We start from the raw sequence: 26,446 nt of genomic DNA on the forward strand, positions 1-26,446 counted from the left end.
ATGTAAAGGTTGAGCATTTGAAAAAAGAAATGTTTTATTTTTCTAAACAGATGCGGAATAGTGTCTAATAATTAATTAATTGTAAGAAATGACCGCCCTAGAATAAATTCATTTTACAAATCGAGTCAATCCACGTGCAATATGTGTTTGCAGCCGCTAGGTGGCAGCAATTACTTGACTGAATAGACTATAAAACATTGACTGAGATGAGTAGGCGATTTATGAATCTCTCTTCATAGAGTTTCATAGGCAGATCTGTTTATCAAACTATAAAATTCTCCATCCATCAGAACGCAAATCCCTTATCGTATACCTAGGTAGTTTTGGACAGGTTACAGTACGCTGATAGTGCTCCCAAGGAGAAGGATGTTGGAGTTTAATTTTACCTTCATACATAAAGGGTTGAATTGACTTTGGCTTAATGTTTTAGTCATCAATATGGCATATCTATTAGTGCAAAATATTTTAACACTTTGAAAATACAGAGTTTGCATCCAAGAAAGCCAGTCAGTACTAGTAGAAAGCCTGCCTTTGACAAATGAAGCACTTGAGCTGCTGTGAGTGCAGAAACACAGAGGGAACAGTAAGTCGCTGAGAGGATCATAACCACATTCTTCAATATATTTGTTCAAAGGCTATTTGATGAAGTGGAGACCTCTGACAATATTGTGACTAACACAGGAAACAAAACCAGTAAATCAATGCTCAGGTCATTGGCTTACTCAGGCTGTTTGAAGGGCAGGGACGGGGAAAAGGCACCATCTGTATGCGTGTGTGTGTGTGTGTGTGTGTGTGTGTGTGTGTGTGTGTGTGTGTGTGTGTGTGTGTGTGTGTGTGTGTGTGTATGTGTGTGTGTAGACAGACAGACAACATTTTTTATTTCTAAATATACATTTGAATTCTACATGCTTAACAATGCTCAGGGAGAACATTCTTCCACACAACTTTCATTCATAGTGAAAGACTATAGATAGTCTGCTTGGCTTTTTTTAAAGATAAATATTAAAGTTAAATCAGAGGGAAAATACATCAGGGATAAAATCAATTAACTGTCCAAATTGATGTCGAACCAGAATCAGCTTTATTGACCATGTGTCCTTACACACAAGAAATTTGTCTTCGGTGAACTGAGCTCTAAATGTACAAAAAGTATAAAATTAAATATAAACATAAAATAATCAAAGACTAATATATAAAAGGCTAAGCTGTAGACTATACCCTTCTGCACACAAAACAAACAAATCAAAGTAATAGTGACGAAAATGTTTTAATTTAATTTGTACAACCGTTTTTTAAAAATACTTCTACATAAAGTAGTAATTTCTTGAATATAATTCATTTTGTATGGTCTCTCCAGTAGGTGTTTGCCCTTCATGTAACCTCATCAGCAGGTTATTAAAAAAAAATTAAAAAAATCCCTCCAAAACAATAAACCAGGAAGTAATGTTTTGCGGAAGTAAACAACTTTCTGTCCGAGCAATAACAGCTGTACAAACTGTAGTTTTCGTTGATTTCAGCATGCTGTTAGCGTAGATATTTACACTGTATTATATTATCATGTTATATTTCTGTTTTGTTTGGTATAGACGTGATTTACAGCTGGTTTGAGACACACATGATCACAGTAGTAAACGGATGGGTGTGCCCTGGCTCTGTTGGCAACGCACGCCGGAAGGGAGGAGGGCCTGTCTGTCGGTGTATCTGTCTGTCTGACGACGGGGTTGCAGCAGGAGACAGGCAGAGCCCGGTGTTTGTGATGGGAGCTCGCTAACGAGGAAGGACGACTATACCTTTAAGTGAAAGAAAAGTCAGAAACATTCAGCCGTGTCGCTGGGTCGCGTTACTGGTTTTATTGGGCTTTAACTGGGACTTTCGATATGATAATTTTTAAAATATTTTTTTTATTTTGCTGCCTACTAAATGTCACAGGTAAGTTTCGCGTTTGATTCACACGGAAAAAGAAAAAAAAAAGTGTTCAGTGATCGCAAGTGAAGCTATCGCTAATCGGATCAGGCAGCTGTACTGTGGCGAGGGTCTAACTTGCTAGCTAGCTGGCTAATGATAATGGTTGTTATAATGGTGTTTACTCGGTGGGGCCAGGTGACGAGGGTTAAAAGTGAAAATAATACTCATGGTTGAGCTTTTAAAATAGAAAAGCCAGCTTGTTTTTGACAAGTCCTTGGGTGGTAACATTACAGACACTTTGAGTGGTACAAGTAACAGAAATGTTTGATAACCAGAAGCTCGGCGTTAGTTTTAGTTTCGCAATCAAATAAATGTTTAACCTAAACTATTGACTACATGTAGATACATGATGTGCTGCAATTTATAACACATCTGTCAAAATCTATTTTTTACTCGCTTTTCATCTGCAGTGACCCAAACTTAATGTTTATTTGGTTTACAAATGTACAAATATTCACGATATTTCGCTGTTTATTTTCACTTTAAGTTGCGTGTCGCTTAGTTTCTTCCTTGTTCTTGACACAAGTCAACGAGCATACAGAGATGTAGTCCCGTCCTGTACCTAACATGGACTGTACCACAGTGTGTCAGCCCTGTCACATACTGGGTCATGTCTTTCAGGACTGGTGTGCTGTACAGTTCAACTCGAGTATCAGTAGTTTTAGTTTCCACTTCTCAACAAGCTACCATAGCTCATAACAAGCAGGTCAAAATCCCCACTTTGTGTTCATTAAGCAAGACAAAAAAATCAACGTTAAAATACAAAATAAAGCTTATCGCTAAGGAATAATGACACATTTCTCACTATTCATACAATTATAACTAATTATTCCCATTATAACCTGTGAGAACACTGATGTCACTGAGATTTCTTTGAAATGATGCTACCAGCTTGTGCTCCCTTCTCTCCTGTACCTTACTTCACAATGTGGATTGTGGATGATTTAGTTGTAGGACTAGTCAGAGCATTGTCTCAGATAATTAGGTTATTTACTTTTGGGCCTGCTTAACCTGATAAGGCCTTTTCTATTCAAATATAGCACGTTTTGCTACAGAGAGCCTGAGTCAGACATTGTGGTTGCAATCTGAAAGAAACCCAGCTACTGCACATTTTCCAGCACTGTATGATACGTAATGTTAAAAGAGATGTCCATGTTGCCTTGAGCTGTTTGGTGTCTGATGTGTGAGCCAGCCTGCCATCGCCCAGCATGCATAGAAATGCAAGGCTCAGATCAGCTGGGATACATGCTGTTACCACCTCCTCTGTTCCTGTCAGCAGTTTCCTCTGACAGAATTGCACTTCCCTGGGTCTGTTGAGGTTAAAACAGAAATAGGACATGAACTAAACAAAACTAGAGATAATTGAATTGAAAACATTTTCAACTGTGTAGACTTAAGTAGACAACACAAATGATTAAATACAATACAATTTAGTAATTTAGTTTCAAAAATAGCATCTTACATTATGTTATCCTCCTTAAAACTTTTAAACATAACAATTGGTAGGCTGACTGGCTGTCCTCTTTACGAGCGTTGCTGTTTGTGTTGGATAGCAACTAACCGTGATGATTTAATTGGCATATATAACTAGTATCAGACATCCTCTTCAGTGTGTAAAATTATATTACACCACACTTAAGTTCATGATCAAAGGTTTTGTTAGATGTGTTGCACTATCCTTGTTTTTGGAGTAACCCAACAATCATACTAAAGCTTCCAAAACCTGTCATGAGGACTTATTCAGACCCATATGTTTACCATCTAAAATAAATGGTCACACAAGTTGCGCTGACAATAACCAGGATGCTAGTGTTCTTATGAAAGAGGTCTTGAAATAAACATAAGGTACTGTCCCTCGTCCCAATTATGCACCATTGGCCCTACTGATACGTTATATAACCTACCCTTAGGCCCTTAGTTGCCAGCATAACCAAAACAGCTATGCCACCTTAAACAGACCCAGGCTGAGTTGATGCGAGCTCCTGGCAGTGACAACGCCGATATAACCTACTGTACCGTCATGAGGGCTTATTCAGACCCACATGTTTACACCCGAAAATAAATAGGTTAGACCAGTTGCTCTGACGATAACCAGGATGCTAGTGTTCTTGTAAAAGAGGTCTACGTTAAGAAGAAAAACGAATTGTAACTGTAGTGGCTAAATCCATTGAACGTGATCTATAACATCCCAGAAATTTCAGAATGCCTACTAATTCAGGATTCCAGCGATTGTTGTGAAATCAAGCCTTGCGCTGTCATAATTTAATTATTTTTTTAAGTTGTCACATCCCCCTGAGATGACCTATCTGTGCAGTATGAGCTGGTAGTGTATATTTTTTGTACAAAATTAACATATTACTTAATTCATTACAGCCCTACCCTCTCATCCCTAAGCCACTCATGTTACTTTTCAGGCTATTTTCTTGCTCAGTGTTGTTTTGCTGTAATTTTTCTCATCGTAAAAGAAGGGCTAAAGAAGCTGGTTGTTGGGATATTTTCTTGCTGCATTCACGGACAAGTTGCTACTAGCCTGGTACAGCCTCTCCCTGTTTAGGGAGCTGTGACTCCCACCACAATGAAGCCCTACAGTAATGTACGAAAAACATGCAGTTTAAATATCCAGGTGGAGCATCTACAGTATATTATCCCGCCTTCAAAGTCCCTCAGCAATGTGTCATTTGCTACAGAAGCTTAGAGATGTGCGTCTGTTTAAATGAAGCCATTTCTAATGAACTTTTTCTAGGGTTTTTTTCTCTCTCACGAAATTGCTTTCTCACAAACAACCTAAAACTTGAGACAAATATTTTGTTAGCAGGTTTCTGTGCTGCCCTAGGAATGTAGATTAGCATTTTAACAGCCTTTAGCCAATTCAGCCTCTGTTCTCACACAATGACATACAGTAGTACTGAAACAGAAACTCGGTCACCTGATATGCATCATGTGCTCCTCACTTGTGCTTTAAACTGACTTTCTTTGTCTCTGTGGAAAGAACAAAGAAATGGTCAGTATGAAAGCGGGCAGGATTACCTCTGTGGTCGCTGTCATTAAGCAAAATGAGCCTGTTGAGTACAACTGATGGGGGACAGTTTGTACTATAGCTGGACGCCGTTGATAGAGAAGATTCTCTGTTTACTAACAAGGCTTGCTGGCCCTATTCATAAGAAACACGTCATAGAGGTGAAGGCTACAGGAAAAAATTACAATGATGACTGAATTCTGTTTTGTTGCTTCAGTTTCAACATCACTATATTGTACATGCTTGTTCTCTGTCATGGCTTATTGGGACACTTAAGTTTGGTAGTGATATATTTTTTTTTAACATTAGAAGTAAAACTTGTCTTTTTTTTGTTATCATAAGTCCAAATATCTTTTTGTTTTCATAGAAAGTATAGGAGAGGTGATTTTTTTTTCTCTGAATAGGTTGCTAACTTCATTTTTAATATGTCTTTACTTTCACTTAATTCACAAACATACTCAGAATAAGAACTGAACCTGAATTAATCATTGTAAAGATTTATTACTAATGTTTGTTAACAGATATTAACGAGCCTCTGAACTCTCTTGCAGGTCAGTTTGGGAACCCCTTAAACAAATACATTCGCCACTATGAAGGTTTATCATACGACACAGATGCCCTACACAACAGTCACCAGAGAGCCAAGAGGGCCCTCTCTCCTCAGGACAGGACTGTGACCCTGGACTTCCAGGCACATGGAAGGTCAGTTTAAGAGCAATCACAGAAGTCATCCTCCTCAAGTAGAGACTTTCTCTTTCTGTCTTTATACTTTGCTACTTGTATATTTGTGAATATTTGTTTAATCCATATGCTTTCCAAATGAGAAATGATGGCATTTGTTGAACAAATGTAATTAATTCTTCTTTCTGTGCATTCTAAGAAAAAACATGTGAATGTATGATTAGCCCTAGAATTTCGGGGAACATCAGGGATATGTGATAGGACCATATTACATTGGGAAAGATCAGAATATGTCTATGATCTGCCAGAGCAGGGAGATTGTAGTATTGGCTATACAGAACACATTCTATTTGTCACAATTCTATACTCATAGACAGATTCATCCAAAGAAATTTCTCAGACAAACCACATTATTTGTTAGTCTGCTTCATGCTTTCCCTACATACAAACAGATAGCGAACTGTTGGCAGTGTCTTGGTTTTTGTATTCCTCTCCTCTTTGATTTACAACGAAGCGTGATTCATGGCTGACAACGAAAACGAAACAAAAGAGTTAGTCTCAAGTAGAACTCTACTTTTATTCTATGTTTGTACATATATGGTTCTCATGTTGGATTGCACCACAACAAACCTTATCTAACCCCCTCAAGAGAAAACATCTTTAACAGTATGCTGAAAGTCAAACAACGAGTCAGCATTATTATTATCTAATCCTTTGTTTCTAATCGTTCTGTGTAGCTGTTTGCTGCCAGTGTTATTCTACACTCTCTTAGTGTTGCTATTAACAAGCCTTTCCACACAAGGCTCACCTACTGCCGTAACGGAATCGCATGTGAAACTAAAAACAGGAAGTATGTTGATTGTGCAACTTAATGAATTGGAGAGAGGGTTCTTATTATGTAAAAATGGTTTTATTGAACACGACAATCTAGATTAGTGAAACTAAAATAAGGTCACTTCTTTACTGCATCACCATTTGTCTCAGAAGTGTTTAACACCATTCTGGATGATGTTTTGATTTGGATATTTTGCCATGCGTTCAAGTCCATAACAAAACTTAAGTTAACTCAGAAATGTCATATAAAACTACATATGGACTTCACATAGGCTACTTGTTTGTAGCTACAGCAATAGGAATTCTGCAGTGCAGAAACATGAGAGTTATCATTATATTAAAATGTGTCTAATGAATACCAAAAGAGATATAAAACACTAAATATAAATTGGTGCATAACATTTTTTGTGTGCTGCTCAAATGTTCTAGGGGAGACCTCCACACTCCCCTTTACCTGATGCTTCTAACTATTCCATGGCAAGTACTGGTATTTAACTATTTAAGGATATTGACAAACAGGTTGTTGTTAAAGACAAAGAAATGTCCTTATTTACCTTGTAAGCACAGTATATGTGCATTTTAAAAAACAATTGCCATTTTAACCACCACTAGGGTCCATTAATAATCATATGTGCTGGGATGGGTCTTACAGGACTTAACCCTTATTGTAAAAGATACCTGCCTGTATATTGCAGACTTCTCATTTGTGCAACAGACACAACATTGTGGCTTTAAACTGATGTCATTATTTCAAGGTGTAATCTTTTCAGTGTAGCGACCTTATATATTTTCCACCTCTATTAAAATAAGTTTTGTCAAAGCCACATTGTTTAGTTCACAGTGACAGCAGGCTGCAGCAGAGTCTGTGATGTTGCACTTAAATGCACAGTATGTAAAATCCGCCGCCGGGGGGCTCTTAATCAAAACAAAAAGATGACTGGCGGGGAATCATGGGAGTGATTCTCTCTGCTACCCCCCCAAGTATAATTTACATGACGTTTTTATCACAGCCGCACATACAGCAGCAGTACAGCAGCTTTCAGTAGCGGCTCCCGCATTTCTTATTACGTCCTTTGACGTAACATCCGGTGTTTCCTTGGCAACGGTTAACATTTTGTGTCTGTAACGGCGGCTCATCATGGTGGCTGCCGCGACAAGACATGTCCCATTACTACTACAAAACTTTGATTACTGTTGGAAATATTTGAGGTAATGTAAGTATGCAACAAAAAAAATATATAACATAGGTTTAGTCAATTTTTAATTGATTAAGATATTTGAATGTAAACAGTAAAACAATTCTACATATTATAGCTTTCATTATAAATGTATTTATGTGTGTTTGTTTGTGAATGAATTGGCATTGATTTGAAGAGTTGACTTTTCAAATTTTTTGAAAGCATCGACACTTTCATTCTTCTCTAACTTTCTCAGTTGTTCTTAAAACACTCTTATTCAACGCAAAATCAGAGGTCAAGGGGATCTGTAGCTCCTTTTGATAGTTAAGTTAGGACAACGTGTATCTGCACTGCTTAATGTATGTAAACAAATAATGCAAATAAATGTTCACTAATAACTACAGTAGGTCCTGCCTTTGTAAAACTGTCGGTTTCTGCTAAAGCCCATCTGGGGACTGGCATTTCAATGCTATCAATACTGTAGTTTATGGCATCAATTAACTTACTTCATATGTGTCCCTTAATGGATAAAGGACAAATAAAATAATGGATAAATAAAGGAGAAAACAACCTTTACTTGCACTTCTGAGCCAAAAACACGACAAGTAACTTCATTTTTATCTCAAAACACATTTCTTTGAGTGCAATTATACACGATCTCTCAAAGGACTTGACCCCACTTAATCACCTACTACAGCCTCAACACATAGAAAATGTACTGAAGTATAAATTAGAAAATATAGCACAATGAAGTATATTTTAATACATTGAGCTGTATATAATGACCTCATCTCAGTTCTGGGTTTGGTGCTACCAATGGTAAATGTCTGTTCATTTCTCTTCTGCCTCTCTCTCTCATTTCTGTCTACTCCTTTTTTTTCTTCAATTTTGGTCATGTTGTAGACTGCAGCCCTTACAGACTGTAACTGTCTTTTGTTGGCCATCAAAGCCTAACCAAATGTTTTGTATGTGCTTCTGTGCTCTTTCCTGTCACCTCTGGCATGTGTGAAACTGCTGGTGCTGTGTGTTTCTTTCAGCAATATAATGTGCTGAAATTACAAGATTTTACAAGCTAAAAACATATGTGTGATGCTCAAAATATGAAGTTGTTAATTTTTTTCTCTTAAAGCTGTCAAGGTTATCTTTAGTTAAGTTAGCTCTAATGTAGCTAAGCTATTGTATGCTGTTTATTTTCACTCACATTCATTATGTTTGTACTAGTGTGCATGCTCTCAACCAAAGGATTTCACTCTCCTGACTGTGGAGGTTTACTGTAACAATAGTTAAGATTTCTTGTTAATGCCCACTCACATGAGTATTTGTGGACTGATCAGGTGACAGGACTGCTTTATAAAGAAAGACGCCTAGAAAGTAGTAAAACGCTGGCAATCATACAAAGCTGGGGGAAGTGACACTATTTCCTGCTCTGTTTTGTGTCTAGCTTTCCAGGAATTAAACTCATTTCTATGATACGTTTTACTACTTTGTAACGTATATCATGATTATTGATTTGAAGTCATAAGAGTTCAGTAGTGTTCTGAGGAAACTCTTTACTTGAAAAGTGTGAAATCCTTACTGAAAGATCAACACGCACATATGAAGCAATCACACACACTGTCAGGAAGAAATGTAGCTTGATTCAGAAATATTAGTGCAGTAGTAAGAGCATTGTTAGCAGGTCAGAGAAAGTAGCAAAAAGAGTTCAAATGTAGAAAGGATTTGATTGCACTACAACCTTCCCCATTGAAAAAAGTGTGTCACTTTGTAAGACTTTGGGTTTGACAGCTTGTATAGATTTAAATGAACAAATGTTTCAGCAAAAATGTGTCACCTCAACCCTCATACACTGACAGAGCTAGCAGCTTGTGAAGAAACAGTTACTCCAATCTTGAAAATGTTTTATCAAACATGTTTTTAATATATACTGTACATACTGTGGACACTGCCCCCTTTGCATGCATCTCCTCTCTGCAGACATGGCTTCAGGCCACTCTCATTTCCTTGAGCCGGCCTGCTTACTGAGCAAAGTGTATGACTGTCAGATGCTTGAGTCAGTATGTTCAGCATTTGGGAAATGTCTGAATAATTTATCAGTCAGCTGCTTCTGTGAGATGAGAAGCACTGACTTGATCCACAGCCTCTCCTCTTCCTGTCTGTTGCAAGCCACGTTTATCCGTCTGCAAGTTCGTTTTTGTGAACATGATGCAGTGATTTTCTTTCATGATCTTTTCCTGTTAAAGATATAATCATTTAGATTGATTTTAAACAGTCAAATAAGTCTATCATGCTTTCGTGCCTCATTTTCCTACAAATCCGACCCCTTGATATATTTTGCCTTTACTCAACAATTTGATTTAAGTATTTTATCGAAGCTATATTTCCAAATGTTGATAACAATTATTTTTTTATATGTGATAGAAGCACCACGGGTTGAATTCTGGAGCAGCTTAACATGTTTTTATGTTTCATAATACCATCATATTCATGTCATCATTGAAATCACACCAAATGTAGCTTCTGTCCAAGAAATGTGTCCACATACAGAGCCACACACTATATCGCTTAAGCGAAATGGAGCAATAAATAGTCAAGTGTTGTGTCTTTGCAGCATTTCCCTACACTGACAGTGTATTATAAATGTAACTGTTCCACTGGTACAAGCAGAATTTCCAAAACGATTGTCTCTTGCCAGAAGAGATGGATTTTCAGCCTTTATTTCAGTATTCACATTATTGATGTCCATTTTTGATGGGCTCTTTACTTGAAACTTTAGCATTAGACAGACTTAGCTTTGACATTAAAAAAGGTTTGAGAGATGTGGGGGTTGTGTGCCCCTTTGCTTGGGTATTGGTCAAAAGCTTTATCGAATAGACAAACAACAAGTTTTTTTATAGTAATTCACAGCATAGCCAAGGCTCGTGACTAGGGCTGGGAATCTTTTGGTGTCTCACGATTCAATTGGACTTCGACTCATGGGGTCACAATTCGATACAGACTCTATTTTCGATTCCAAACGAGTCTGGATTAATGGATCCATGGATTCAAAGTCTATTTTTGAATTAGTTTACTTCAGGATCAACTCCAGTCACCTGTGAGACTGGCTGAATTTCTTGCTGTTCCATTTAGCATTTTAGTGAGTTAAAGAGCTAGCCTTAGTGCTTAGAATTGAGTGACTGATTAGCCACACAAAAATAAATTATTTTTGGAAGTTATGAATCTGTTTAAAATCTCAGAAGATAAGAATCTTGATTTTTACATAAATCGATTTTTTTATCCCCCAACTCTACTCGTAACTGTTAAAATACTGACTTTCCACTGTTGTCAAGTTTTTGTAAGTTGTCATTAAGGAGGTGAGTGAGTAGAGAAGTATCACATCACAGTTTTAAAGCAACTACGTTAAATGTGTTTGCTATAGTGAATTCATGTAAAACATTTTTCTTCAAATCCTCTCGTTTTTTCTTTGTCTAATTCTCTTCGTCTGAACACTGTATTTTAAAACACAAATCCAGGCCTATAGGATATAAACAGACATTATAATAGTCATGTACTAAGTTCAAGAAACACAAACATGATCATGAATAATGAAAAATCATCAATGTGAAGGGACCAAATGAATGGAAGATATTGTTACTGTAACAACAAGGTGTGTGAGATGGAAAACAGGAGTGATTCATGGAAAAGTGAATGCTGGAGCAGGCCAGGAAGCCATCCTGCACTAGGATATCCTGCTCCCTGTCTGACCTTTTTCAACATTATCTGTTGTTTAAACTCTCACAAACATTTTCTTTTCCTCTCCCTTCATTCTGCTGTCTCTTGTGTTCAGTATCTCTTGGTTTTAATTCATGGTTTCATCTTCTCATAGTGTAACAAGTTGAAGCAATATAACAATTCTAGAGGAAGCTTCATGGGCCTGGGTCATGTAATTATTAAAAACGCTCCTGGTGAAGTACATTCCTCTTCTCACTGTATTACATTCCTTGGAAGCTAGCCGCTCATGTGCACCTCATGTGATGCTTTTTTTTGTCTTGACATCATGGCTATGGAAACGAGAGGATTACAGAAAGTATAGTGGTTGTGCACAAATGTTCATGTGCTTTTCCTCATGACATAACTCTTCAAGCTCACTGAGCTCAAACCAGCAGCATAGCAGCATTTTTAAGCTTAGGGAAAATGTGCAAATAATGCCGTGAATTGGTCGTTTTTTTAATTTTTTTATTGTGTGCCATTATGGAACAATTTTGCAGAATATATGACGTGAAAAACAATGCTTGTGCCCAAGATAAGTTGTCAAAACAAAATTTGTCCAGCAGAGCAAAAACCAGCAAGTGGTGTTCACTGGAATTGTATGACAGTGTATTTATTAATTTTAAGTATTTGGTTTCAGATAAAAGTACCTTGTAAAACATATGAGTGCAGAATTGGTACCAAAAACACTTTGAAAAGTTCTCTTTCATTCCAGCTCAAAGACATGCTATACTGGCTGCTTTACTGGTAATCAGCAAATATTTCCCCTTCGAAATAGGTATCAGTTACAATCTCTAAAATCCTGCATCAGTTCATACCAGACCTTTTTATTTAAACTATATGGCAAGAGCACGACAATATCTGTGATGGTAAAGGACTTGAGTGTGAACCTATCAACTGGACTGTGTGTAGTGCTATCCACACAACATTATACACACTCTAGTGTTTTCTTGTGATTTTTTTTCAAAGTAGAGCTTGGCATTAAATGTTTAATGTTAATGCTAATGTTGCATCTTTTTCTACTCTTCTCTTTAGATATTTTAACTTGCAGATGAAGAGAGATACAACTCTGTTTCCTCCAGATCTCATCGTTGAGGTATCAGGAGTGGAGGAACCTGTTGATACGTCTCATATTTACAGTGGAGAAGTCTTTGGTAAGTCTGACTGTTGAGAGAGAGAGAGAGAGAGAGCAAGTTTTACTTTTTTCACATAGCAGGCAAACACACATAGGACGTACTCTTACCTTTCAGCCATTTCTTCTTCCACTCTTTGTCCTCGCCCTTCCTGGATGTCCTCCTGCTGACCCTCTCCAACAGAGTTCAAATGAACGAGAGAACAAACAGTGCTGTTTGTGCTGTAGTGTTCCATGTGTGTGAAACTAAGTGGATAGAGAAATACAGAGGTTTATTTTTATCTTTTGAATGAGTTGTTGTTCTCACAATTATTGTCTCTAATCTCTGCATAGCAACACTAGAAAGAATAAAGACTCGTCTTAAGTAGGAAACACAGCACACAACTTTTTGATTGTAGTTTGATATGAAAAAAGTTTTCGTTTGAGCTAAATATATCGTTTGCAAGTCTGCTCTTTTTTAGATATAAACCGTGTTATGTCTGTCTCTCCTCACACTCGTCTTCCTCTGTGTTTCAGGTGAGAAGGGCACCCTGACCCATGGCTCGGTGGTCGATGGGCGTTTTGAAGGTTTCATTGTAACTCACCAAGGAACATACTATGTTGAACCCTCAGAAAGGTACCTTAAGGACAAGAATGTACCCTTCCACTCTGTCATCTATCACGAGGATGACATTGGTAAGTCACAGCCATTGCCCTTGCTGTACTGAAATGCTTTTAGTGGTCGAGAGGAAGTTCAAGGTGACATATTTTGCACACGTGAGGGTCAAAGTTGTGGATTTAAGATCACACACGTGGATTTCATTGTATAAGTAGCATTTTGAAATGCATCTATCTAGGAATGTATCTTTTTTTTTTTTTTACCTGACCTGTGTATTTGTTTTTTTAAATGCGAGAAATTTAAAGTAACCGCTGAACTACTAGCCTGACAAGCATGGAGATGAGATTATTTCTGACAGACTGGTCGCAGCAGGATTGGTCTCAATGTGGTCAGCTTTTATACTGGAAGCAGGATGCTCTGCATACGCATGACTCATAGCATTTGCTAAGGTCAGACTAAAAACAAGTCATTCTCAAACTTCCCAACCTTTCCTTGTTACCAGAAAACAGATACTTTCCTGAAGTCGTGAGGAAATTTCAGGCAGACAACTAGTGTGGACTAGTAAACAGTGTACAAGTAGAAACACAACAGACTGTAGTTAAACTCTGATTCCAAAGAAGAGCCTTCAGCTGATATGAACCCCGCCCTGGCTCAAATACACACACACACACACACACACACACACACACACACACACACACACACACACACACACACACACACACACACACACACACACACACACACACACACGGGTAAACAGTTGTAGCATAGTTTCTTCTACTCATCACAGCTGAGTGAGGTTCATTGAAACACATTCCAATTTCTCTCCAGCGCTTGGTAAAACAAAATTGCTTACCATTTGCACCCAAAGGTACAGTGAAGGATTTGTTGAATACTGTCCTCACATCTTTACAAAGCTGCAAGGGAAGGAATTGCACACTTTAGTTCTGATACCATGGGGATGTTCATTAAGAAATAGCTGTGTTCATTGATATGAACCTTTACTGTAAGTGTCTACTTTGAAGAATATTGCAGGTTGAAACATTTCCCATGTTGAGATTTTAGAAGAATATTAAGTCGACTTTTCAAATTACATAATAACCTTGTCACTGTATGGACTGTATGACCCATTCTCCTCATTAGATTCAACTCATGTTTCTTTGTCGTTAGCTGTGCTAGACTATTGATTTTGTAGAAGTTTCCCCTGTAGTTTTGATATATCAGCAGAACAGAGGGAGACGGGATGCTTGTTAAATGATAAAGTCCTCACCTCTGTCTTTTCTTTTCTTGCCTTTTTTTTTATTTTATTTTTTTTTTTACTTCAGTCCTAATTGCAAAAGCCTTTTGATGAGTTAGTGGAAGAGACAGCAATCACTGTTGGAATAAAGAGGGCTTTCTCCCGAAAAAAAAAATCGAGAACACATCGTCAGAGGCTGAATGTGTTGTTTCACTGTGTGCCCAGTCAGTTGAGCAACCACCACAGGGCTGTTCTCTTTACTGAATGACCAACAATACATCAGGCTGCTCTGTTATTAATCTGGTCATACGTTTTGCCAAAACATTCGCTCAGCCACAGGTAATAATTTGATAGTCAACATTTTGATAGAATTGAACATAATTGTAAGACTACACTAAAAAAGGATTAGGCAGTCTTCAAACCTCTGACTTTATAAAGGGTTGTAAAGACATCCACTACAGTGTGACTGATAACTGTTGGTCATTCGCCATGAGGCAAATCTATTGCTCTTACTTTTTTTATAGCAGCAGGTTGCATCAGCTGCGTTTCTGAAACTATTCATTGTCTTATTTACTCATGATGCATTATTTTCTGTTCAATACTCCCTAAATCGACCTGCTATGTTCCTCTTTGTTGTTCCGTTGTTTCTGGCTGTTGTTCATGAAGCTGCTTTTTCAGTGATGAATTGTGAATCATTCAGCGTTTGATGTTTGATGCACAGAGCCAGTTGTTCACTGTGTTTTGAATCTTGGCAGGAGTGGTGATTGTGTATTGTGTGACTAATCTTGTCCTGTTTGAGATCCAGTAAAAACGGCTGCTGAAGCCAGATGGCCATGCTGTGGTGACACATGTTGTTTGGTGTTGATGAAATGTTCAAATGAAAACAAGAAAAAAGTGTAGATATGAAAGCAGCTGAGATTGTAATGATGATTTTGTACTGATGATGATGATTATGTACTGTGAGTTTTCTTGTAAAACATGTGAATTTTTTAGAATTTCATGATCTGAGGCTGGTAAACCAAAGGACAGGAAATGATTATCCTTTATTTTAAAACAAGTAGAATCAGATCATGGGTTAGACCTTTTTTCTGGTGGGATAGAGATACAAAGCAGAGAGAAATATAACACTGATTTGTTAATAAGGATTTGTAAGGAGAAAAGCCACATAGCTCAAGCGTCTTTTTTTTTTTTTTAATGTTTTTTTTGCCTCCTGAGTCACCCTGATTCACCTCCCCCGGCCCATCACATAAGACTCATCCACGTTGCAGCGTAAGCTCCTCACAACCCTTCCCTTATCTCTCCCCTATCTGCCAGATTATCCTCATAAGTATGGCTCAGAGGGTGGCTGCGCTGACCACTCGGTGTTTGACAGGATGAGGAAGTACCAGGCATCAGCAGCAGAGGAGCCAGTCAAAGTAAGTGCCAGCATCCCGACGAAGCCCCTCCCCCTCATTCCAGCTTCATAATTAAACACACAGATGGACCAGGCTCGTGGGATTAAAAATGTCTCATCTCCTATCCATCGTACTTTACACTTAAAGTGAATGAATTTGTATATATAACAGCAATCTTAGACCTGATCATTAGCCAATCTAAGCCATATTCATTCTTTTTAAACATGGCTTTGATAACTTCCTGCGGGAGACTTTTAGAGGAAATGCAAGCTTAGTCAAAAAAAAAAAACTCTTTATTTGCACCTTTTGCAGATCACATGTTTAATTCCCCCCAAAATATAGAGCTAAACCACAACAGCTTTCAAACTGAGAAGAAACTATGAAAAAAATGAAAGGTCTTACGGGAATCAAAACCAATGAGTGATTGCCTTGGGATTGGTTAAATCATCAATTTAACTCTTCTCAGATTTGGTTTATTTTGCCTTCTTAAATCCACCCTCCTTCTGTTTGGTTCTGATTGTTCTTTTGTTGTTGTTTTTGTTACAGGATAAAAACAGCGTCTTAGAGGAGGAGAGCTCTCATGGTCCTGTTATTCTGAGAAGAAAAAGAGCAGCAGCAAAGGAGAAAAACACTTGCCAGCTCTTCATCCAGACTGACCATCTTTTCTATAAATACTACGGCACAAGAGAGGCTGTCATTGCCCAGGTAGGGAAACCACATTGGCACATTATATAAAATAATGTGTTTGAAAGAAATACTTAAAGGCCAGATTAGTAGATGTGTCATGTTTCAGCAGTATTTCCCCATTTACTGTCTGCAATGAAGTGTTTTGTTGTGTTGCATTTGTTGATTGAACCGATCACTTTCTCTGCAGATCTCCAGCCACGTCAAGGCCATTGACTCCATCTACCAGGGCACAGACTTCATGGGCATCCGAAACATCAGCTTCATGGTCAAAAGGATTAGAGTGAGTTTAATATCAAAAAGTGACTGCTTGAAAAGTAGTCTGAAAATAAAAATCAACTGTCCTTAAAGGAATAAGGCTGCTTATTACTTCATAACAATAAATGTTGTTATGTAAAGGAAATTTCTTCAAATTAAATATTTAAGCGTATGCCTAAAAGCATTGTGGATTCTTCAAGCTATATCTAGCCCCTGTTAAAAAATAGGGTCCTCTCTTTTCTTGCTTGTCATCTGTAAATGTTCAATTGTCTTTCAGATAAATTCCACAATTGATGAAAAGGACAAATCAAATCCCTTTCGCTTTGCCAACATCGGAGTGGAAAAGTTTCTGGAGCTAAACTCTGAACAGAACCACGATGACTACTGCCTTGCTTACGTCTTCACCGACAGGGACTTTGATGATGGGGTGCTCGGCTTGGCTTGGGTTGGCGCTCCTTCAGGTTGGTACACAAACAACTACACAGTCCAGGGGGTGATTTCCTGTGTTACTCAGAGATAATTACAATAGATGGCTAATTTATGACATTTGGACTTACTTCAGGTCATTCATATTTAAAGCACTCGTTGTATTTAGACACCCCTGAGGTCCAGTTCGTTTGACCAGTGTGATCGCTCTTGGCCCTGGCACGTTTCGGAGAGGTATGCTTCGGCATAGTACAGTTCATGCACGAGCACAAGCACACGGGTAACCAACGTGCTTAAGCACGGTACGGGACAATATTGCCAGTCTGACCGCGCCCTTACTGTCAGTTAGGCTGAATAATGCTAACCTCGAAATAGTCTTACCTTTAAATTTGTAATTTGTTAAATTGAGATTAGTTTAATTTGGATCCCAGATCTCAACCTCTGTCACAGTAAAACTCTACAGAGTAATTTAGAGGATGTAAGGTTACGCCCTTGAAGCATTTCGTGATTTCCTTCTGTCTGGTGTGTTTAAAAAGAGGCCTCATGTTTTTAAAATATGACTACATTAGGCATATCATATTTTTATGAGTCAAGTTATCCAAGTAGCCACACCTGTATGTGTTGTGTTTTTTTTCCCTATTATGATTTTGCGTAAGCTTGTTCTTTCCCACACAGAGACATCATGTATGAATCATTGTAAAAACAAAAAGTCTCTTTCCTGTACTTGAGAATGAGTTCAGATCCCAATGTCACAACATGAAGAATGCAGCAACAAACACAGACAATCAATATGAGCAAAACAGCCCGACTGTGAGCTGAAAGAATTGATTGAGGAAATGAGGAGGAGGGGAGCAGTGAGCTGTGGGATGATTGCTTGAACAAAGAAAGTCAAGAGAAAAAGCCATCAGGATTGTTGCTCAAGCTCAACTAATATGCATCCTATTGATGTGTGGCCAGTTGTCAAGATACAAGTGACTTCAGAAGAGTATGCCTGCATATAATGTGCAAGCATACTCGTGTGCACATAATGCAAACATTTTTTATGGCTTTGCTGATGTGCTTTGGTCTCTTGCTTTTGTGTGGGTAGAAGCTGCCTCCTAGTGACTGGATTTATGGATTAAAGGAAAAGCGGCAGCACAGAACATGCTTATTGTTGACTGTGATCGAGTAGTTTTCAAGTGGTTCATAGTAGTTTGTTGTGTTTCTCATTTATATTGTTTTTGGTATTTTCATTAAAATAATAAAAAGTACTAAATAAACGAGTAGCGAAGGTCAGGGGCCAGAAAGAGGTACTTGATGTATGTTTCTGTCAGCTAGAAAGACAAATGAAGTACAGATAATTAATACAGCTATCGATTACACTTTTATGTAGTTAATTCCCTGAGCTGGATTGTGTTTCACTTCTTTTTGTAGTTAGTGCAGGTTTAAACTATGAACTGTAAACATCATTAATTGAAACCCCATTTTGAAGCTCTGAGTTCTGAATTGGCTGACAACTTCTTGTCATTGTCAAAAAAAACCTAGTTGTTTACTAATTGTCACGCCCTCATGCACACTGTGCATTGATGATTTCACTCTAAATGGGGGAATCATTTCCAAAATAAAGGTCATGCTGACCTCATTTACATACTAGTAGAGACTCCCCTTGCTTGAGACTCTTCATAGTCATACAGTGGTTCAAAGAAGAGTTCATCATCTCAGTGATAAATCAATGACCTTTTATTTCCAAATCCCCCCCCCCCCCCAGGAAAAAAAAGACAGGGGCAATGAATTGACGATATAGGTACACTTAAAAGTAATGTCTGAGGCTGATGTCTTGATTCCCTCTAAGGACTGTAAAGGTTGTCTGAAATCTGTGGCATTAAACACCAGAAGGAGCAGGATGGACTGTATGTATACCAGCATCTTAAACAGCTGACTAGGAGAAGTGCTAGTTTCTGCAAGTTGCACAAAACAGCTGTAGCCAAAAGACACCTGCCAAGTTGTGGATAACATTATTGAGATGAAATGGATTAAAAAGGAATCAGAAACTATTAAATAATAGCTGGTAACAAAAATGGTGCCCTAGGCTATGAAATTAAATATTAAGAAAATACATTTATTATGAGCTCATTGTTAATAATTTAAGTCAAAGAGTTTATTTAGAATATATTTTGTTTTGCGTCTGTTTATTTCACCCGTTTTTCCCCCTCCTGGTGCAGTTTGTTTGTGTTCAACTCTTAATATAGTTGCTCATTGGGAGTTGAACAGTGTGCAGACCTTTCTCTTTTTTTTGTGTTCAGCATATGCCATGATCCTCTTTCCTCTTCCTCGTTGATAACATTTGTTAGTTCTTGTGAAACAGGAACAATCATAGTTTAATAAAATAATGCTACTTCTTATTTTTTTGCTCAATGCATAAAAGTTTAGAGTCTGATTATTACAGCATCAGAGACACTTGTGATCCCGTACGTGACACTTCACAACATGTTGAACACCTTTTGTAAAAACCCTCGTCATTTGATACGTGATACTTTTGCATCATCTGCTGAACTTCCTTTAGTAATTTTTCAGTGGTTTTTCTCTCGAATTTAGAAGTATTAAAATAGGAAGTGTTTTCTGTGACAGTACATGATTATTATCTTAAAACAGTGGAAAACAAAGTATTTAGGTATTTATAAACATTTTAAGAATCCATTCTGCTCTTGTATTTAAATTTTCCTGCCACAGGAAGCTCTGGAGGCATCTGTGAGAAGAGCAAATTGTACTCCGACGGGAAGAGGAAGTCTCTGAACACTGGTATCATCACTGTTCAGAACTACGCCTCACATGTCCCTCCCAAGGTGTCACACATCACCTTTGCTCATGAAGTGGGCCACAACTTTGGCTCCCCTGTAAGTAGTATGTTTTTAAATTCTTGCCCTTTGCAGAACACTTTCCTTTCTTGCTTAGCTGTGCAGCATATGACTTGCAGCACTCTTACAAGTCACCAAGTCATTTGTCTTACAAGTCACCGTTTTTCCCTACATTTGCCTTCTGTTTCACAGCATGACTCTGGGATTGAATGCACCCCTGGAGAGTCTAAGCAACAGGAAGAAAAGGAGCGGGGAAACTACATCATGTATGCAAGAGCTACATCAGGAGACAAACTAAACAACAACAAGTTCTCCATCTGCAGCATCCGCAATATAAGTGCTGTTCTGGCCAAAAAGAGAGACGATTGCTTTGTCGGTAAGTTCTCCCTTTTGAACAGTTCTGGGGTCTCATTTATAACCGTTGCGTACGCACAAAACGGGGTCTGAAACTGGCGTATGCCTTTTCCCACGCAAAGTCTGTGATCTATAAAAAAAAAAAAAAAAAAAAACCTGACGGTAAAATGTGCGCACTGGTAAGCAAACTCTGACCCAGGCGTGCAGCCTGCAGATACATATTGATGTCTCTTCCACATTTTATTTCACTAAATATCAAACTTCACTGACAGATCCACGTCATCCTTATCATTCTAACTGACGATTTTATTTAGGCTCTAATCACGCATGTAGTGAGCCGTTTCTGATAAGTAATTTTCATTATGACAATATATAAACATAAAATAAAAAATAAAAGTCCGCCACATACATATTGCATCAGCGCCATCTCGCCTTCATTATCCCGGACAGACCTCAGAGGACCGGACTTGTACACTAATGTAATCACTGATGTAGAGTTAAACATTAGACTAACACAAAGACCATAGAGCCACCAGTTTTCATTAATATTTTTCAGTATCGTGCATTTATCATAAAGTGTGGTTTTTAGTTTTGATAAAGATGCCTGCGTCAAGACGCACAGAGACACGGTGGTGGCTTCACACATTTCACCTCCTCCATACTCAGCATGTCTTCATCAGCTGCACGTATTTATTCTGTAAATAATTCAAGTGTGGACATTAAGTCGGGGCATCTCTGACACGATCGTTAGGTCTATATATCCTCATAATTAGTCACAGAGCAGACAGAGTTTCCCACGAAAAAATGTGACCAACAATCTAACGTTTTTGTTCGTTGATCAAACTTTTGATGACTAATATGATAGAGTGAGGCAGACTGCTGACTGACGTGAGGACTCTGACAATATGAAGAAGTCAGTGTGTAAACATTGCAGATATACTCGTGCGTAATGATGAACGGTGGATGTTTTGGCACATAGGACAGGGTGAATGCAGCAGCGGCGTGGTGTCGTTCTCTGATTTTTGTTAAGTTTGTGATCCTCCTGCTGCAGCAAACTACCGATATGTCCATTTTATCCTTCACTTCATTCACAAACTCCTCCGTTTCTGGGTCAGAAAGTTTCGTTTCTTCGTCTAAACTTCCGGGTTTCGCCGCGATCCAGCGCTGGAAACCTTTGATCTGCCCCCTCGTTTGTATGCATTTTCATTCACAAGCTGCTTTGCATCGACTGTTTATGGTTGAATGTGGGCGTGCAGAGGGCGGAACATGGGACTAATCTACGTGCGCACATTTCCAGGTGGATCGTGATTTATAAAGGGAACATTGCGTGCAGGTGTGCGTACGAACAGTTTCAAAATCTGAATCATTTTGTGCGCACGCCATTTCCGGGTTTTTGGCGCACGTACATTTTTAGTATGGATTCTACGCACTCTTATAAATGAGACCCCTGGTCTTGTATGTTTGAGGGAGTTTCTGTCTTTATATTGTTGTGTCTTTGGGAACAGAGTCTGGCCAGCCTATCTGTGGAAATGGACTGGTGGAAAATGGAGAACAATGTGACTGCGGATACAGCGATCAATGTAAAGACCCCTGCTGCTATAACGCCAATGAAGCAGAGGGCAAAAGATGCAAACTCCAACCTGGCAAAATCTGCAGGTCAGATGTGATAAGCATGCCTCTGTTCAGTGCTATGTAAGAAATGTCTTTTTAAATAGCTGTTTATATTACTTTTGATGACGTGTGCAATTCTTATTCCTCAGTCCCAGCCAAGGCCCATGCTGCACAGGGGAGTGTACTTTCAGGGGCAGTGTAGCAAAGTGCAGACTGGAGTCAGAGTGTGCCAAAGAGGGCATGTGCAACGGAGCTACTGCTCTGTGTCCATCCTCAGAACCAAAGAAAAACTTCACATCCTGCCACTCAGAGACACAAGTCTGCCTTAATGGGGTATGTTGTCATAAGTGGACCACTTGCTATTGTTATATGATGTTTGTAGTTTATGAACTTTTGTTTGTATTAAAATGTTTTGAATGTTTCTTCTACCTGCCTCTTTTAACAGGTATGCTCTGGTTCAATTTGCGAAAAGTACGGCCTGGAGGTTTGCACCTGTGCCAGCCAAAACAGCGTGGATGAAGCAGCTGAGCTGTGCCACGTGTGCTGCATGGAGAAAAGTGAGTGACAGGCTGCAAAAAAACTCACAAAGCACAGCAGAATAATGTGATTTGTGACAGCAACTACTTTTTGTTTGCAATGGTGTGATCTCCAGGCTAGCAGTGAGTTATCATCACTATCTCTATTTTTCTGTCTCCAGTGGAGCCCAGCACCTGCAGCAGCTCAGGCTCAGAGAAATGGGCCAAATACTTCAACCAGAAGGTGACGACGCTGCAGCCTGGTTCCCCCTGCAATGACTTTAAGGGCTACTGTGATGTATTCATGAGGTGTCGTCTGGTGGATGCTGACGGGCCCCTGGCAAGGCTGAAGAAGGCCATCTTCAATGCAGAACTCTATGAAAATATTGCAGAGTGGATAGTGGTGAGTGTCCCATCACAGGCAGTGCAGTATCTTGGCTCTACATCTAAAAACAATATTTGACCCAAATACATATGGAGACTATTTCTGCTGTATTTCTTTACATTTTGATGACCTTTTGGTGTTATATAATTTGTCCAGGCTCACTGGTGGGCAGTGCTGTTGATGGGCATCGCTCTTATTATGCTAATGGCTGGCTTCATCAAAATCTGCAGTGTCCACACCCCCAGCAGCAACCCCAAACTGCCTCCACCAAAGCCACTGCCAGGTATAGTGCATTGTATATTTTTAACTAACATAGATTTTCAAATCCAGTTGTAGTAATGGGCAGCCTCTGTGACATTTAACATGTTGATAAACAATGTTTTGAGATACTTGAAAATGAATTATAGTCGTATGGAAAAGCTAAGCAGAAAATGTGTGTTTGATTAAGCTTTTACATAATGCTACTATATTTGCCTCATCTTCTGTTATTGGCACCTTTCTGAGGGTGTGAGGGTGTTTTCCTTTTCTGGCCTCATTGTGATGGGAATGTCTTGCAGTTACCCTGAAAAGGAGAAGACAGCCGCAACCAAACCAGCAGTTACAGGGCCAGCGTCACCTCCGTCAGCCAAGAGAGAACTATCAAATGGGACAGATGAGACGCTGAGACACTGCTCCGCTCTTTGCCTTGGTTCTTCCTAGTGCCTACATCGGGAGCACTTCACTCCAAAGAGATACCTTTATTACATTTAGCAAAATACAAAGAACTTGCACCTGGAATCGATTTTTCACTGGACTAAGCCTGAAGTTTGGGGCCTAACAAACTCATTCAGCACATCTGCTCTGAGAGCCAGATTAGCAGTGGTTCAAACAGCTTTTATAGTAAATAACTTTTGCAAGGAGCAACAGGAGGAGAAATTCACTGATCTCTGAAATGTCGTCTTAATCCTTTTTTAATCCTTTTTTCTTCCCCAGAATGGAGGCTAGGGAAGCATATTCACCTTCCCCTGTCCTCCATCTGTACCATCTGCTTTTCCCCCTGTTCTTCCTCTCTGAGGTGCTGCCATCATCAGCACAATAGCAGGACTGCAAGTCAAATTGTTTTTGAGAGGTTAAGTTCTAAATACATCTAATTTTTGCCAATATAATAAGATGTTTCAAATCAAAATACCTTAACAAGCTTTTTATTTCAAAGCATACATGTTCTTTCAGCGTGCAATCTTAGAGATATTGTAGTACTTTTTCTCTGTTTCAATGATTATTTTTTAATTCACTTTCTCAGGATTTATAAAAAACAACAGTGGACAAGAGTATGGAGTGAAAAGGTGGCTGCTTGCATTTTTGAAGTCCCTCCTAACTGTATAGAAAGGTTGCGGGGCTGTAGAGGAGAGGTTGTTTGAAAAGAATTTAGATAAACACGCTGAATAAGATTACATAGTCATCCAATATCAGATCCTGTGGAGGGGAGAGAAATGCTTTGGTTATGAACATTTCTTGTTGTGATAGGGTTCTGCAGCCGTGTTTACATAGAAGCAGAGTCTGTGGCTGAGAGAAAAGCTTTCTAGTACTTGATTGTAACACATCATCTTTTATTTTATAAAACCTGTTTCTACCTGATTCATCACTTTCACTCCTATTTGTGGCACATTTTGTATAACAACCACTTTGTGCTACATGTATTCAGAATATAAATAGTTAAGAATGTTTCTAAACTTAACTCTTGAGACAAAAAAAGCCTTCATAAACGAGAAGTAATTTTGGAAAGAAAGTGTCCTGGAGTGATCGTCTCGCCCACGTTCTTCTTTTTTTTAATTGTTGTTTTCTGTCACTTTTCAATTGCACACACTGGCTGTTATTTAAGAAATGACTAAATCTGTTCAAACCACTAAAATGCAGTTAAATCCTCTGGGCCTCTGTAGCCTGGTGAGCCCTTCTGGGTAATGTGATTTTGGATTGAGCTTTTATTGATTTTACTTGCAGTTCAGATTATTTATGTGAAGAAATCAGTTGAGTAAATCTCGAGCTTCTGATTTTATTGCTGCTTTGTTGTTGCTGTTAGCAAACAGAGAGAACAATCACTTTGCGTTAGCCATCCATCCGCTGTTCTGTCCTTTCATTTTCCACTTTTCAGATTTTCCTTTAAGAAACTCTGTATCCCTTGGTTCATCGTCTTGGTTTTTGTAAAGACATTAAAATGTGCCTACTCAGAGAAGTGTGACTGAAGTCGGTGTACCGGCGTTAGTCATCTTTAGTAGGCCTGAAACCAAGCATGTGGTGGCACTTTAGCCCGAGCACTGTTCAGAGCCTTGGCCGCTGAGATTGCAGTGGCAATAAAACCACAAAATGTCATAATATCATTTGCTTTTTTCAGATCTTTGAGGGCCCACTATAATAATTACTTTGTACAGCACTCGAGCAGCTCTGATTTGACTTCCATTGAGTCTCTGTTTGTATTGAACCAGATTAAATTAAGGAAAACTTCACTGACAGATGGTTGAGAGTGCGGCCTTTAAAATATAATTAAATATTTATATGTATAGTCTCTGTATGATTATTTTAGACTGCTATGACTTGGCGGAGAAAATACAGATATTTTTTTCTTAACCCTTGCATCCAGCGTGTTGAATGCTTTCATTTATCCCTCCGGTAGATTCTATGCAGAGTATCACAGAGCTCAACAGCGAACAAGTAAGCCTCTTACAGAGAAATGCCTTCAATGTTTTCTCTTCAATGGGTACATGGAAGATGTGTTTTCTGTCGTTTGTTTCTCTACAAACAAAATATGCAAATTTGCTGTTGCTTTAGAAACTGATTTTGTTTGTTTTTTTGGTGCTACTAGCAGTGCTTTTTTTATTGGGTCTGAGCTTAAAGTTATTTTCATTGTCTTTGGCAAATTGTAAAGCTTCTGCGTGTGAAGTATGTGTGAATGGCATGCGTGAGTGTGTGTGCATGTGTGTGCGTGAAAGATGCTTCACTGAATCATCTTCGTTGTTATGGTAAACTGAGGACTATACTGGGTTTTAGGGGATTATACTCTGGGAATTCTTTCTTCATGAATTGCTATGATGTTGAGAAAATGTGCACTGAAGTATAAGTGATGTGAACAGCAAATCCAAAATGGTATAGATTCATTACTACTGTCTTGATTTGAATCTGTTCTATGTTTTATACAGTGTCTTCAAATGTCTATTTGTTTTTCACCCTGTTTTTGTTGTTTCCCATTTTGCTTACGTTGAAATTTAATTAAATTTGCAAAGGTAATATACAAAAATTGAATTTCCTTTGAACTACTTGAACTGCATTAATAAACCTGATTTGATCAAACGATTGTTTTCATTTCCAATTAGGAGTTATAATTGTGATTTTTCCACAGGATCGAGTGAATCTTGCACTGTCTGTGTAACATTTCCACTTCCGTCTTCACTTTCTGTGTTTGAACCTGCATTGAAGCTTGCCTGCTGTTTAAAAAGTCTGCACTCCTGACTTCCAATCTTTTTAATAATAGATTTTATTTTTATTTTTCTACATTATTTCAAACATTATGTCAAAAACTACATAACAATCCTTCAGTGTCAGCTTGTGTATTCTGGGAATCAGTCA

At 38.5% G+C, this 26,446-nt stretch overlaps 1 protein-coding gene across 1 annotated transcript; it reads left to right on the forward strand.

The window, feature by feature from the left end:
• The first annotated feature begins 1,685 nt into the window (after positions 1-1,685).
• adam10a (ADAM metallopeptidase domain 10a) lies at positions 1,686-26,170 on the forward strand. Its single transcript, XM_020661397.3, has 16 exons — positions 1,686-1,929; positions 5,533-5,683; positions 12,454-12,572; positions 13,067-13,225; positions 15,703-15,803; positions 16,329-16,487; positions 16,657-16,749; positions 17,002-17,185; positions 19,860-20,023; positions 20,177-20,360; positions 21,844-21,994; positions 22,099-22,282; positions 22,395-22,506; positions 22,647-22,867; positions 23,006-23,132; positions 23,407-26,170. The coding sequence occupies exons 1-16, from the start codon at positions 1,878-1,880 to the stop codon at positions 23,511-23,513; spliced, it is 2,268 nt and encodes a 755-aa protein (XP_020517053.2). The 5' UTR covers positions 1,686-1,877; the 3' UTR covers positions 23,514-26,170.
• Positions 26,171-26,446: the final 276 nt, after the last annotated feature.

This window comes from Labrus bergylta, chromosome 3 (assembly GCF_963930695.1).
Source record: "Labrus bergylta chromosome 3, fLabBer1.1, whole genome shotgun sequence".
Taxonomy (NCBI): domain Eukaryota; kingdom Metazoa; phylum Chordata; class Actinopteri; order Labriformes; family Labridae; genus Labrus; species Labrus bergylta.